Source organism: Lipotes vexillifer, unplaced genomic scaffold (genome assembly GCF_000442215.2).
Source record: "Lipotes vexillifer unplaced genomic scaffold, Lipotes_vexillifer_v1.1 scaffold365, whole genome shotgun sequence".
In the NCBI taxonomy this organism is placed as follows: Eukaryota; Metazoa; Chordata; class Mammalia; order Artiodactyla; family Lipotidae; genus Lipotes; species Lipotes vexillifer.
Genome location: NW_006781263.1, coordinates 417,662 through 433,112, shown reverse-complemented (window position 1 = coordinate 433,112; position 15,451 = coordinate 417,662). Strand labels below are relative to the sequence as shown.

General features: G+C 48.9%; 1 protein-coding gene across 1 annotated transcript in view; it reads right to left on the bottom strand.

Moving 5' to 3' along the window:
• SLC24A3 (solute carrier family 24 member 3) overlaps nucleotides 1-15,451 on the bottom strand; it is a 474,319-nt gene that overhangs the window by 126,966 nt on the left and 331,902 nt on the right. The window contains exon 4 of the mRNA XM_007454524.1: nucleotides 2,764-2,838. Coding sequence (XP_007454586.1) covers nucleotides 2,764-2,838 — 75 coding nt within the window. The remainder of the gene's footprint in view (nucleotides 1-2,763; nucleotides 2,839-15,451) is intronic.

The following is a 15,451-nucleotide window of genomic DNA, read 5'->3' as shown; positions in this document are numbered from 1 at the left end:
CGTGGGATCTTCCCGGACCGGGGCACGAACCCGCGTCCCCTGCATCGGCAGGCGGACTCTCAACCACTGCGCCACCAGGGAAGCCCCACCTCCTTTTTAAAAGCTCAATGCCCTCTGTGTTGCCAAGTATCCCTATTTAAAGAGACCCCCAAATACACATTTTTACGTAAAACATCCTGATTTTTTTCATTACTATGCTGATGATCTCGGGCTACATCAGGCTCCTGGTAAGCAGTTTTAGAGCCTTGAGTCTAGGAGGCTATGGAGGCTTTTGGGAGTGGGGAGGGTCACCCTCCTGAAACCCACCCCCATTCGCAATGCAGTCTTGAATCCCGGGGTAGGGGGAGTATGGGGGGGTGGTGAGAATGAGTACAAAGAGATGATGAGCCCCGCCAAGATAAGCTACACAATGAACTGTCCAGGTTACCCGGTTTGTTGATCCGAAAGGTGATCTGCAAGAGGACACGTGACACTGAGGCTGGGTAGTGTGGGGAGCTTTTCTGCATCCAGTCCTGATGCAGAAAGGAAGCTGCTGGCTGTCAGGAAATAGCCATCCCTCCGGGCATCCCAGCTAAGAGTCCCTGGTCCCTATTCCCGGAGGCACCGTAGCTGCACTTCCTTGCTCAGCCATGGAGGGGCAGCACGGCCTCGGCGAAGGCCACCAGCTCGAATGACCATCAAGAGGCTGCTGCCAGAGCCCTACTGAGCATTTTGACCTGGAAACCTGGGTTCCCTCGATCTTGACCGAAAAGCTAAACGTTGCATGTGGTGGTGCTGATACCTAAGGTGAAAGGTGTGGCTGAGAGCGGGGCCGGGCATCCCGTCTCACCGGGCAGGTACCCTAACAGCGCTCACGCTCCGTGGCTGGTTTGTCCTCTCCCCGCTGTGTCCGCTCCAGCTCGGGCGTGGACTCCACAGCCGGGCTGATCTGTTCCTCTCACTCCTTTGTTCACTCACTTTGCTTCTTCCTCCTTCACCTCCCCTCCCCTTTCACCCCTCATTCACTTTGGCCCTGGCCACCTGGCACTGGGTGTTTAGAGTCACCAGCTGGGGGGTCTTCCTGCCTCGGGACCCTTTCCATCTATCGGAACAGTCCTCAGAAGCTTTCCCAGCTCCCTCCCGATGCCCCAGCCTGGCGTCCTCAGGGCTCCCCACACGCGGGCACGCTGAGTCTCGCCCCGGGTTCTCCACGCTTGGTTCACCGGCTCAGACTCTTCTCGGCTTAAATATCCGTCCTTGTAAGACGTTGCCACTGAGACCGCTGCTCCCATCCTGGCCCTGCACAAGCCCTTCCCCGACCCCAAGGCCCAGTCACTCTCTCACCTCCTTTTCCCTCTGCATCGCCAGCTGCAGCGCTTCACCTGCCCCTGTGTCTCACTCTGGAGCTGCCCCGCGTCCCACGGCCCCCCGCGACCGCTGTGTTTCACCCTGATTCCTCCCCAAGGGCTGCGCTCACAGGTGCTATGAGTCTCCTCAACAGAGGGGAACATGTTCTGACAATTGCATGTACATTTGCAGCACGAGGGCTTAACGTTGCTATTAAAAAAACGTGTGGGACAGAGAGTAGTTCGCTTCACATGAGGAGTAAACGGCCACATGGTGGAGTTCAGAGATCACAGGTGAGCCCGATTACAGGTGCTTCCGCGCTTTCTCCTCTTCTCCATCAGGCGACCCTGTTCTCACGGTTCAATCACTTTGGACAAAAGGCTTCCACGCTGGCCGGCGTCCGTCTCAGAGACCAGATCACCGATTTTCCTTTCCCACTTCCCACCTCCACTCCCAGGGCCTCTCCACGGTTGCTGTGGCATGATTCTCTTCTATTGCTTTAAGTACACAAAACTAACAGACTTCAGGATGTGGAAGAAACTCCCTCAGTTAGCAGTTCTCGAAGTGTGTCTTCCAGACCAGCAGTCTCCACATCACCTGGGAACTTAATAGAAATACTACTCCTGTTCCCCACTGTCCCCCAAGACCCAGTGAATCAGACACTGGGGGGAAGGGAGGGAAGGAAGGGAGGGTCAGCCCAGGCTGAAGGTTACGTTACGTGAAGGAGCAGGCGCTCTGGATGGACAGGAAGTGCATCTGGGGAAGAGACCCCTTCTGCAAATGGGATTCTGAATTAAAAATAAAATTAAACAGAAAGCTTCCAGATAAAGCAAACTACATTTCAAACCAGAAAAAGAGATGAAAGAAGCAAGCGAATGAAAGAGCTCTAGATATGCTGTAAGTGTTTTCAGATGAAAGGGGTGTAACTTGGTGTTCAGCCTGGCGTTCCCCGGGCTGATTTCCTGGTCTCTGTGGCCAGTTCTTTCATCGTCTTGCCTTTCAGGCCTCTGCCTGGAGCGTCTCTGCACATACACGGAGAGGAAGGGCAGTGGAGGTATGGCTGAAGACTTCTCACTCTGTGAGGACCCCACGAATCGAATCACAAGGGAGGGTTACGGCAGCAGCAGAAGGGAAGGGCAGTGGGGAGGATGGAGGAAGTGAGAGGAGAAAGGAAGAGCCACGCTTAGAAAGCAGGAGCAGAGCACAGGCGGTACCTTGAGTCACGCCCAATGGGGCAGGGACCACTGGCCGTGAGGGTTAAAGCCCAACTACAGATCTGCACACTGAAATTCTAAGCAGATTGGAGATGTTTTTGCACTAATACTGCCCATGGCTCTGAAGCATGCTGGTGCCTGGCCTTCCCACCCCAGCTGCATGGAGGGCTCCCCAGGACCTCAGTCAGGGAGGATGGAGCAGTGCCAGGGCTCAGACACATACCTCACAGATCTTTTCCAAGGAGGGGACAAAGAAGTCATCACACACAATCGCCAGCGCATAGAACATGTACATGGCCTGGAAGAGAGGAGGGAAGGGGTTAAAGTCAGAGTCATGACACCATGTACAAAGTCGTTGCAATGCCTGCCACCTCCCACCCTCCCACCTTGTCCACCTCCTAGGTCCCCAAACACACCACGGATGCCTGCCCCAGGGCCTTTACACGTGCTGTTCCCTCTTCCCAGAACACGTTCCCCCCGCATCAACTTGGCTCCGTCCTCCATGTCCTTCAGGTCCCTGGGTTAATGTCAATCAAAGCAAGGGGCCTTGGACTCCCCTCCCTTCCCTTTCTCTTCACCCCACTTATTCTGCTTTCCTTTCCTCTTGACCTATTTTATGTTCGATTAATTTGTTTGTTGTCTCTTTCCCCCTCTAAAAGTCCATGAGGGTATGAACTTTATCTCATTGATCCCCAGCACCCAGCACAGGGCCTGGTGCATAGTAGGTGCTCAATAAATTTATGTGCAATGAAGGAACAAATAGATGAGTACTTCCTACTGAGTTTGTTCACTCTCCTGTTCCCTGCAGGACAGCCCCTGCAGTCTTGCTTCCATATCCTTGGTCAACCATAACCAAGGCATTCCTTGGAATTCTACCTTTGGGCCACAAATCACTTCTCTACCTTAACCAACTCTATGTCTCCTCTCTAATTAATGAGATCTTATTTGCAGTCCGTTGTTGGTTGACCACTCAGCATCCATCCTCCACTCCTTCCTAATAGGACCCCAGTTTTGCTCCCATGTGGAAGGTGGCTCCACCCTTTCCTCCAGGAGTAGATCACCCTGATGAGCCAATCAGGGTGCAGTATTCCGCAGGGATGGCTATTGGTTCAGGGGTGGGCACGTGACCTTGGCTGGCCCAATCAGATGGCAGGAAAGGCTTTACAGTCCTTGCCACAGAGAGTGGGTCCTCACCCTCCAGCTGTGGACCAGGAAGCTGGGAGTCCTGACTGCCATTGGCCAACAAATTGAGAGAACTCTGGCTTGAGATGACGTTGACCCTGAGTCAATGTAATGATGTCACTGAGCCATTGATCACATGATCCCTGAGCCACCCCCTGCCTCTGGACTCCATAGCATAACATACTGGCAAACAGGCCCATTTGATTTGGAGTTCCCCTGTTACCTGCAGCCCCAAACTTCTAATGGGCGTGGCTGCTCATCCTTCAAGTTCCAGCAACCTCAGGAGTCATTCCTCTCTCGTATTTTGACCTCCCAGCATCTTTTCCTTTGGCTAACTGCTCTGCAGGAAGGGCCTCTATCACATACCCCACCCGCCTCACCAGAGGGCACGGGCACAGGGCCCAGGCTGGGCTCTGGAACACGCCATTCTCCATCAGGCAGTGGTGGGTGGGCAAAAGGTCTGCAAGGGGACAGGCAGGGGTCAACAGAGAAGCTGGGAAAGGGGGCCTCTCCCCTTGGAGATAAAAGCACCACCTGAGTCTGCAGCTGCCCTAGAGAGTCTGCCTGAGAGTGAGCTCACCCAGCAAGGAGCCGAACCAAGTGGTAGGACAGGTGGATACACACGTGTGTATACACACACACACACACACACACACGCGTGCCCAGTGACACCATGTGAACTCTGGGCCCAGCTCAGCCTGAAACCAATGTGGACTCTCCAATTTCATGAGCTGATAATGTGCCTTTGATGCTTAAGCTGATTTGCATCTCTGTCACTTGCAGCTGTCCTTCTAGAAGCCTTCTGGAGCAACTCAAGCATGAGACGATCTCTCTGGCCTCTGACTCTTGGCTGTTGTACTCATTGAGACACTCCTCCCCCTTTATGAACTGGTTCTCTTTTTCACATCTATGTGTTTGGTCTTTTAAACCAGATTGTAAGATTCTAAAGTGCATCTTAACGCTTGATTCCGTGGATGTATCAGACAAGGGCACAGGAACATATGCAACAGGGATATTCATTCCAAAATGGTGATTATAATAAATTACCAAAGCCTAACAAAATATACCATAGGGGATGGGTTATATAAGTAATGATTCATCATTCAAGGAAATACTGTTAACAGGGATTATGTAAATTCATATTTAGTGACAAGGAAAGGCATTTACGATCCCTTGTTAAATAAAAAAATGCTATAAGACATTGTGTACAACCTCTTTTTTGTTAAATTATCCATGTATATGAGTGCATACATATACACACACTTATATATTGATATTTGCACATAAGAGTTTGTAAGACCATAAATCAAAATAGTTTTTCCCTTGGTTGGTGTAACTCTATCTGCACTTTATAATTCCTATCCATATTTTCTGATTTGTCCACCTTAAATTTGTGTTTCTTATGTGATTTTTGTAGGTGGTGGGAGATTTGAGAGGTCAGGACTCTTTCTTACACTTTTCTAATCTCTGGTGAGCCTGGGAAGCCAGCCATGCTGAGAAGCCTTAAAAAGAACTTTCTACTGATTGGTCTATTCATAAGCTGTACAAAGTTTTTTGCCTGTGGGGTGTTTTTTCGGGGGGGAGTGGAAATGTCAATTAAAAAAAATTAGTGCTGTATTTTATAGCTTTGTGGGTGAGTCAGAATATACATTCCCAAGTCGCAATGGACTCAAACCCTCTTTTGCTGTATGATTTGGCCGATCCCATATTATGCAGGCTTTATCATTGTCTTTGAAGGGACAGCCAAATGCAGTAATTGGAATACAGAGTTACACATCTGTGGATTAACCAAGAACTAAATAAGCTGTCCGTAGCTGACATACTCAACAGGCTAAAACCCCCAATGCCGCTTACAAGTCCATAAACTCTCTCTCCAAGACCATGTTCCAATATTATGTATTGATCCTGTTTCGAGGCAAGAAGCTCCATCTAATGCATGGCAATGTCAACACTTGGATTAGGACCAGAAATGAATAGATCTGCCAGGCTCTCTGTGCTTTCAAGGGTGATGGCTGTTGAAAGCCAAGTTAGTGCCGTGCACAAGGCAGCGTGAGGTGGGGACGCCAACCCTCATATACCCTGGCACAAAGTTCCTCTGACACCCAGGGGCCTGCCAGGCCATGGGGCTCCTTTCCAGCTGCAGAGCACCTCCTGGTATCTGAGGGCGGCATGCCACTTTGCTTACAAGAAACTCTCTTCTAACCATGTTACCCACTGGAAATCGGGTTCCCACCGGAAGAACAAACAAAACAGAACAAGATATTGATGGGGGTGCTGCGTGTGTGATGGGGGCGGAGGGATGTGGGAAGTCTGTATCCTGTTCAGTTATGCTGGGAACCTAAAACTGCTCTTGAAAAGGGCTACTACTAATAAAAACACAAAACCAAAACAGCATCAAGGAACAAAACAAATGTACTTGAAGAGGCAGAGGGCCTACTGGAAGTGTGATATCGATGGTCCTATCAATACCACTGGTCCAAGTATTTTAGAGAATGAGGCATTTGGGGATTAATTTGACCATTCCTATATTTCCAAAGGATATAATAATAGCATCATTGACAAGGATAATAATACCATCACTATTAATAATATTTACCACTCTTCGTGGGGCCAGAAACTTAGGCCTGCTGCGGTCCTTCTCAAGGACTCTCTCACTCAGTTCTTCTAATTCCCATGGGAGGCAGGGCGTTACGGACCTGTCTCCCAGGCACCTCAGAGAGCATCATAACTCATCCAAGCACCCTCTCCAGGCCTTCCCATGGGGCCCGGCTGCCGCCCACTGCAGAGGTCGTCTCTGATTTGCTACCCCATTTCCACTTTCTATTTTCAGCTCGCCTACTAATAAGCTGTCTTCTCCAACCACACAGAGGGAGGGACGGTTTCAGAATCCTAGTCATCCACTTTTGGGCGCTGCCGGTTCGGAGCCACTGATGTCCTTATTTATTATTTATTTATTTACTTATTTATTTTTCACATTTTTATTGGAGTATAATTGCTTTACAACGGTGTGTTAGTTTCTGCTTTATAACAAAGTGAATCAGCTATACGTATACATATATCCCCATATCCTCTCCCTCTTGCGTCTCCCTCCCACCCTCCCGATCCCACCCCTCTAGGTGGTCACAAAGCACCGAGCTGATCTCCCTGTGCTATGCGGCTGCTTCCCACTAGCTATCTATTTTACATTTGGTAGCGTATATATGTCCATGCCACTCTCTCATTTCATCCCAGCTTACCCTTCCCCCTCCCCGTGTCCTCAAGTCCCTTCTCTACGTCCATAAATATACCATTTACATACAAGTATAAATGTGATCAGCATGAATATGGGTAAACCCTCGCTACCTCTGTATTTTGAGTGAATCCCTATTTTCCTTTATAAATGAATGGACCACAACCAGTGTTCCAATAAAAATCTTTAAACATACATCCTTTTGCATTTCTAGGATAAACTTCCAGATGGGGAGTTGTTAGATGATGTTCTTTAATGTTATTATTTTTGCAAGGTGCGCTACAAAACACAAGACAGATTGGAAGTCTCAAAAATGGCTGAGCTGGCCCAGTACCCTGGGACCGCCCACATGGAAACTGGTCCACGTGGAAACTGCAGCCCGGCTACAGCAACCAGGGCAGGCCAATGCAGGCCATGTTCTAAAGATGAGTGACAGCGTCTGGAGAGGAGAGGGGCACCTGTGTGAGCTTCAGCTCAAATCTCAGACCACAGGGGCTTCTCTTCCCCAGGAACCTAACAGGGCATCTGTACTTTGACATCGACCACGTGCTGCCACGACCACGGGCCCTGTTTCAGGTTTATGTATCTGCCTCTCTTCTCTTGAAGGGCAGCATCTGTGTCCTTCACACATTCCTCTCTACCCCGTTCCAAGCTTGCACAGAATGAGGGCCCCACTCACCTGGAGTGAGTGGGTTCCAAGGCGGGGGGTGCTCACAGAGTAGCTGGTGTCACCTTCAGAAGCTGTCAAGGGAAGTGGCCGAATAGCATGACTGGCACAGCAGCTGCTGCCAGTCATCCGCACTCTCCCAGCTGAGGCTGTCAGAGGTCAGCTGGTGAGCAGCTCAGCCTCAGACACGGGCGAGGCCCGCTGAGCCTGGCCAAGCACAAGCCAGTTCTGCTGAACCCCAGACACCCATGAGCTAAATAAATGTTTATTGTTGTATGCCACTGAGGTTTTCAGGCCATTTGTTACACAGCATTATTGTGGCAACAGGTAACAGCTACAACCAAGGTGATAAAAAGAGCCAGAGTGAAAACAATAATAACGAGAAGTAACTTTCAAGAAATCAAACTTTCTTGTTGCTCTGAATGACAATATATTCAGCTTTTCTAGCCTCCCTGGTACTAGCCATGCTCATGTAACACAATTTTGGGCAATGAGAGTAAGGGACAGATTCAACTAAAGTCACCCTTTCTTCCTGCCTTGAACTCAGATGTGAGGTCTGGAATGCCAGCAGCCATTATGTGACCACGAGACAATAAGCATGACAATGCACACCAACATGTTAAGGGCAGCAGAGCCCTGAGAACGCCATTCACCAGCTGATCTAATGCCAGAAACCACTTCCCTCTGTACTTCTTACTCTGTGAGAAAATGAATCCCCTATTTGCCTCAGTCACCGTTAGTTGGGGTTTCTGTACTTGCAGCCATGTGCCTCCCTAACCAATACAGGGCAGAGAAGATTCATTCTGCTGGGCACGGGAGAAGGCGGTCAGAGAAGGCTTCACAGAGAAAGTGGTTACTGAACTGGGATTTTGAAAGATAAATTCTATCTCATCAGGCAATTTTAAAGGTTGATTGGGACTAAAAAAACTAGAGAACTTTGGTGACAATGGTTAAACCGAAAAATACCTAAGGTAACAGGAAATCGCCATAGCCTGTGGCTTAATGGAGGTGAACAGGCTCTAGTTGAAATGTCGATACACATAAGGACTTCCATACTGTGAGGGCAAATGTATCCCAACAGCATGACATTAACCCCGCTGTTTTATGTGGCATCTACAGTCAGGGATTTTCACAGACAATTTCCTTGTACTATATCATCTGCACTCGTGTTGCTCTGTCTTTACTTTCAGTGAAGGTGGTGCTGGAGAAGCAATTTCCAGGGAAGATCTATAGAACTCTGGCCTTGGTGGAAATTGTTCTAAATCTCCCGGGGAATATGGTTAGAATAATAACCAAAAAAATCTCCCTACTTTCCTTCTCTGCCTTTTTCATAGCTTCAAGTGATCACATATGATTAAACTTGGTAAAAAAGTTGTTTCTTTAAAAATCATTCTCCCCCCTGACAAGCTTTGTGTCCAGTGGCCCCATGATGTTATGGCAGGACTGACTCACATGCCCATTCTCTGTCTCTGCTACCACCACGGCCATCGTTCTGAAAGTGCTCACTTCCCTGGTGACTAGAGAGAGAAATACAGCCTCAAGCCACACTTGGGTTCTGACCAGGAGGACCTGGGGGTGAGGGCTGCAGGGAAGAGGAAGGTAGCAGATGGCTAGGGGTGACCCCTGGGCCTGCCACATTATTCAGGTGTTATTAATTTAGAGAACTCTACTGCCTTTCAATGGTCAGAGTCTGCCTCACTTTCCTTGAAGACTTGACCGATGGGAGTTGGTGCATCAGTCCCAGTTCCCTCGCCCCCTGGGTGGGGTCCCTCCACACTGTCTGTCTGGGTTCCCACAGGTGAATTAAGCTTAAGGTGCCCATAGTGTTGTAAGCTCCATCACTCACCTTTTATTAGCAATTGTCCCTTCTCTGTCTTACTTCTGCATTCCAAGTGACCGCTGAATTCTTTCTTTTTTTAAATATTTATTTGGCTGTACCAGGTGTTAGTTGCAGCATGCAAACTCTTAGTTGCAGCATGTGGGATCTAGTTCCCTGACCAGAGATTGAACCTGGGTACCCTGTATTGGGAGCACGGAGTCTTAGCCACTGGACCACCAGGGAAGTCCCTGACCACTGAATTCTAATGCTTGTCTCAGGGTCTGCTTCTAGGACAGCCCAAATTAAAACAAGAGGGATGTGGGTTAAGGAAGACTGCAGAAGCAACGAAACGCAGTATGAAATCAAGCTGGACCACTCTCAGACACAACTGTCTTCCCAAAGTCTAGTGGGGACAGTAGTGTGTGTGCCTGGCCACGAGCTTTTCGGGTTGTAATATAAGTGCCCGACATTAGGCTTTGATCCCCTAATGGATGCCCCCATTCGGCATCCATTCCAAAGGCATCCACCTCAGTAAACACATCGCCAGCTACACAAGTAGATGAGGAGACAGATGACCCCACCCTGGAAGTTCCCTTTTCAGAAATCCTGGGTGACCCAGATAAGCGACCACTTGAGTGACCTTGACTTTCCCTCCCTGCACCATAATTCCTGCTCTTATGTTTTAAATTCGCCAATAAAGAGCGACCCAGAGCAACCCTAGACACCCCATCCTTGACCTCAATAAAGACAGAACCTCAAGACTGTTCTCTCTCTCTCCCTCCACCCCCTCCCCGTGACCTCACTGTGTGGCCCCGGACATGCCGTGTACCCCCCAGGATCTGTGAGTAGTAAACCTTGTCTTTTCAAATTTTCCTGCGGATTGTTGCTGAGGTGTGTCCTGCAATTGTGACAGAGCCAGTGTTGAGGCTGGACTGGGGAAACGTCCACTGGAGCCGGCACTAGCAGTCCGGCCCAGGTGAGTGTATTCCCAGCCAGGGCATTGCTCTCAAAGCCGAGACCAACAGAACATGGGAACGCTCCCCCTTAGTTCCACCCCTAGTCCTTCTGGAGTTGGCATCCGAAGGTCTTTGGAACCGTTAAAACCGGAAGAGGATTCTCTCGCAGGGACTCAAATGCTAAAGGAAGTGAGTATATGTTAATACACCTGCTCACTGGCATAAACCCTGTAACTATGTTACCTGAAGCCTCTCACGATGCCCGGATGAAGCCCATGGCTGACGGTGTTCTCGGAGGTCAGCACAACTGGGGTCACTGTCTTGGAGCCTTGGGAAGGAGATCTGCCTACTCTGGAGAAATGTCCTTTTCCTTTTTTCTCTCTCCTCTCTCTTCCTCCCACCCCAGACCCCTCTCGCACAGGGTCCGCTCTGAGAGTGCTTCCAAGAGTCCCTGAGGATCTCATTTATTTCGCTCGGTTGTCAGTTTCTCAAGGGAGTGGGGGTGATAACTGCCATTTCTCCTCAATATCCACTAAAGGCAGGGTCTGGGGACAGGTTTCTGTAGCTGGGCTGATGTCCACGTGAGCCTTACAGGGGCTCCCTGGGGGCCGGGCACACACATTCTCCAGTGACCCTCACAACAATGGCTGCAGGACGGGGCACTGGGTTAATCCCGCCTCCTCGCAGAGGGGACCAAGTTCATTAACTTGGCTTAGGTCACACAGCTACTAGGTGGCAGAGGCAAGATGTGAACCCAGCGACCCATCTCTCTAGTACATGCTTCTCTCTCTCTCTGTCTATATACATATAGATAGATAGATATAGATATAGATACAAAGATATAGATATGTATAGATATATATTATAAAGAGATACCTATATCTCTCAATATTGTTTTTTGATTTTTAAAAATTTCATTTTAATTTTTTTATTGTGGTAAGCATGCACAACACAATCTTTACCATTTTTAACCATTTTTGAGTGTAGAGATCAATGGCTTTAATTGCGTGCACATTGCTGTCCCACCATCACCACCACCCTCTTCAGATCTTTTTCATCATCCCAAACTGAAACTGTCTCCATTAAACACTAACTCCCCATTCCCCCTCAACCCAGCCCCTGGCAACCACCTTTCTACTTTCGTAGAAAGTATCCCTAGTGTTTTCATGAATGTGAATACTCTAGGGACCTCATATAAGGGGAATCGTACAGTATTTGTCCTTTTGTGACTGGCTTATTTCGCTCAGCATAATGTCTTCAGGAGTCATACGTGTTGTAGCAGGTGTCAGAATGTCCTACCCTTACAAGGCTGAGTAATATCCCCTTGTGCGGATACACACATTCTGTTTATCTATTCATCTGTCACTGGACATTTGGGTGGCTTCCGCTTTTGTGGCTGTTGTGAATAATGATGCTAAGAACATGGTGTACAAATATCTGTTTGAGTCCCTGCTTGCCATGCTTTGGGGGTAGATACCCAGAAGTGGAATTGCTGGATCATGTGGTGATTCTATGTTCTATTTTTTGAGGAGCTGCCATATTATTTTCCATAGTGGCTGCACCATTTTACATCCCCACCAACTGTGTACAGGGTTCCAATTTCTCCACGTCTTCACCAGCACTTGTTATTTTCTGTTTCTTGGTTTTTTTCTTTTTTTCATAGTAGCCATCCTACTGGGTGTGAGGTGGTATGATCAAGACACGGTTTTGGGTTTGGTTAATAAGTTCATTTTTGAAGAAGTAAATAAAATCCCCCTGAAGCCCTGCTGTCAGGACGGGAGACAAGTATGACAGCACAAGAGCAATACTCCCCGGGTGCCCCGGCAACCCTCCCCACAAGCATGTGCACACATTTCGAGAAGTCCATTCATTCTTTCCGAAGGAAGAGTCTCCTTTGCAGAATCAGGAATGAAAACTCCCTTTCATCCACGTGGGCTTCCTTCCTTCTCAGAGTAGTGCCTAGCAGAAGTCTTCACTGGGCTTACACGGAACAGGCACAGGTCAGGGCAGACGGAAAGGAGGACTGTCAAGGCAGGGCTGAGGGCAGGGAGTTGGTGGCGGGTTTGGGCATCCTTGCCAGAGGCTACTGCCCAGCGCCATGGCCTCAGCTGCCCACAGGGGTCCGCAGGGTGTGGAGATGAGACACATGGATGGGGCAGGGTCTGTGGCTCACTGAACGGTGGACGCCCCTCTCAGGTGGGCAGGCTGTGCTCTGCCCTGACCGACGTTGCATGAGAATATGCACTTAGTATGGCCAGAGCTTCTGATCCGCCAAGAGAGAAGCTGCACATCTGGACTCAGGTAACATTTCTTGATGTTGAGTAATGAGTACAGACGCTCTGCTGCCCCGACTCTCCCTTTGCTGATTCTGCTCCGGGCACACAGGTCTCCTGGCTGTTCCCTGAATGAGCTCGGCTGGCTCTGCCTCCGGGCCCTTGCACTGGCTGTTCTCTCTGCCTGCCCCACTCTCTCCGCAGCTGTCCACGTGGCTCCGTCCCTCGTTTCCTTCAGCCTTTGTTCAAACCTCACCCTTGTGGAGCCCACTGACCCTTCAATGTGCCTCTCCTGCACCCCCCACGCCCCCACTCCTGCTTCTGACCCTGCTCCACCTCCTCTTTATTTCCATTACCCAGATTATCTTCTAGCACACCAGGTAATTCTTATTATGATGCTTATTTTATTGTATGTCTCCTTCCTTAGAATGTGAGATCCACAAGGACAGGGGCCTTTGTCTGTCTTGTCCTCTGATGTATCCCTAGTGCCCAGAACAGGGCTAGCACATAGTATGTGCTCAATAAATACTTCCTGAATGAATGGCTGAATTCAACAATTGTAAAGCACTCAGCCAACCACACGAAACCTGTCAACTGTCAGCACTGGGACCTCAGGTCGGGTCCAACTGCCCAATTCTTTGATCAGGAAAATGGAATACCAACGTGTCTGCTAAATATGTAAGCACAGCATTTTAAAAATAAATTTATTTTATTATTATTATTATTTTTTTGGCTGCGTTTGGTCTTTGTTGCTGCGCACGGGCTTTCTCTATTTGCAGCGAGCGGGGGGTACTCTTCGTTGCAGTGCGTGGGCTTTTCATTGCGATGGCTTCTCTTGTTGTGGAGCACGGGCTCTAGGCACGTGGGCTTCAGTAGTTCTGGCGCGTAGGCTCAGTAGCTGTGGCTCTCGGGCTCTAGAGCACAAGATCAGTAGTTGTGGCACATTAGTTGCTCTGCGGCATGTGGGTTCTTCCGGGACCAGGCATCAAACCCGTGTCCCCTGCATTGGCAAGCGAATTCTTAACCACTGAGCCACCAGGGAAGTCCCTAAGCACAGTATTTGGTATTAAAGCTAAACACAGAGCTCTTCACTGGACTCTCTGTGAGCTTAAAGGAAGGGTACGGAACCTAGATTTCAGAGAGTGAGGGAAAGGGTGTGGTAAGACTGTCTGCTTATATCATGTCTGAGAAGATGAACCTGAGTTAGACAAGCAAAGAAACCAGGACAGAAGTGACTAGGCAAGGGAACAGCATGAATAAAACATGGTGTCATAAATTAACATGGTTTGTGCTGAAAACTACAGATTATTTACTATGGCTGGAGTGCAGACTGTGAGTGAGGAGGCAGAGACAGATGAGGCTGCAGAAATAGGCAAAGGTCAGTCTGGAGAGGCTCCTGTACTCTAGGCTGAGATATGTGGATGCACAGGCGCAGACTATCTGTGATGATCAGGAATCACTGTTGACTCTACTGGAAAAACCTTATGATGATGGTGATGATGAAGGTGTTTTTGATGGTGTGATGGTGGTTGTTATGGTGATGATGTTGATGGTGATGACAGCGATGGCGATGGGATGACGATGGGGACATTGATGAAGATGGTGATCGTGATGATTATGCTGGTGAGGATGATGGTGATGGTGAGGATGATGATATGGTGATGGTGATGGTGGTGGTGGTGGTGATGGGGTGGATGATGGTGATGGTGATGGGGAGAATGGTGATGATGGTGGTAGTGGTAGTGGTGGGGTGGATGATGATGGTGACGGTGATGGTGATGGGGAGGATGGTGATGATGGTGGTGGTGGTGGTGGTGGTGGTGGTGAGGATGGTGATGGTGATGGTGATGGGGTGGATGGTGATGATGACGGTCATGATGGTGGTGGTGGTGGTGCTGGTGGTGATGATGACGGTGTTAGTGGGGATGGTGATGATGATGATGATGACGGTGATGGTGATGGGGAGGAGGAGGAGGATGATGATAGTGACTGTGATGTAATGATGAGGAGGACAATGATAATGATGGTGGTGATGATGAGAAAGATAATGATGCTGATGATGACGACAGCTAACAGTGTTTGAATATTGACCATTGAGCACTGAGCATACTGACCATATGACTAAGCATAGAACTGCTTTAATATTTAATCCTCTCAACTAGTCCATGAGGTAGGTACTGCTGTTATCCCCACTTTTCAGACAGGAAACTGAGGCAGAGAGAATATATGCCCAAGGTCACAGCACCAATACAAAACAGAAAGTGGACTTCAACCCCGTTTGTGTGACTCCAACCCAAGCCAGTCATGGTTTGAACCCAAATTGCTTTCAGCAGCAAGAGAAGAGATGTGGTCTGAATGCTCAGGATGCTCACCGGATTGAAGATTTCTCAAGACCTCTCATGCTTCCTTGAGTTATTTCTTCCCTTTCTGCCTCTCCGACTTCTTCAGGAAACTCCCCCCTCTTCCATCGCCACTAGACCCTTGTGACATACTCTGGGAGCTCTGAAAACCCCATGTGACGTGGGCTAACGGTAGGTTTGTTTGCCAGCACTGGCCTCTCCTTCAGTCTCGTTGAGAAAATGATAATGACCTCTACCTTGAGGATATATTGTAAAAAACAGAGAATTTAACTTTTCTGGAGGACTTTGAAATTCCAACATTTACTCAACTATCTGCAAGATGCTGGGACTCTTCACTTCAAGGTTGGTGAGAAACCTGCTTCTTGCCTTAAAGTTTTTATCAGTAACCCAAGCCGAGCCTTTCCAAGGCAAACCACAGTACAGCA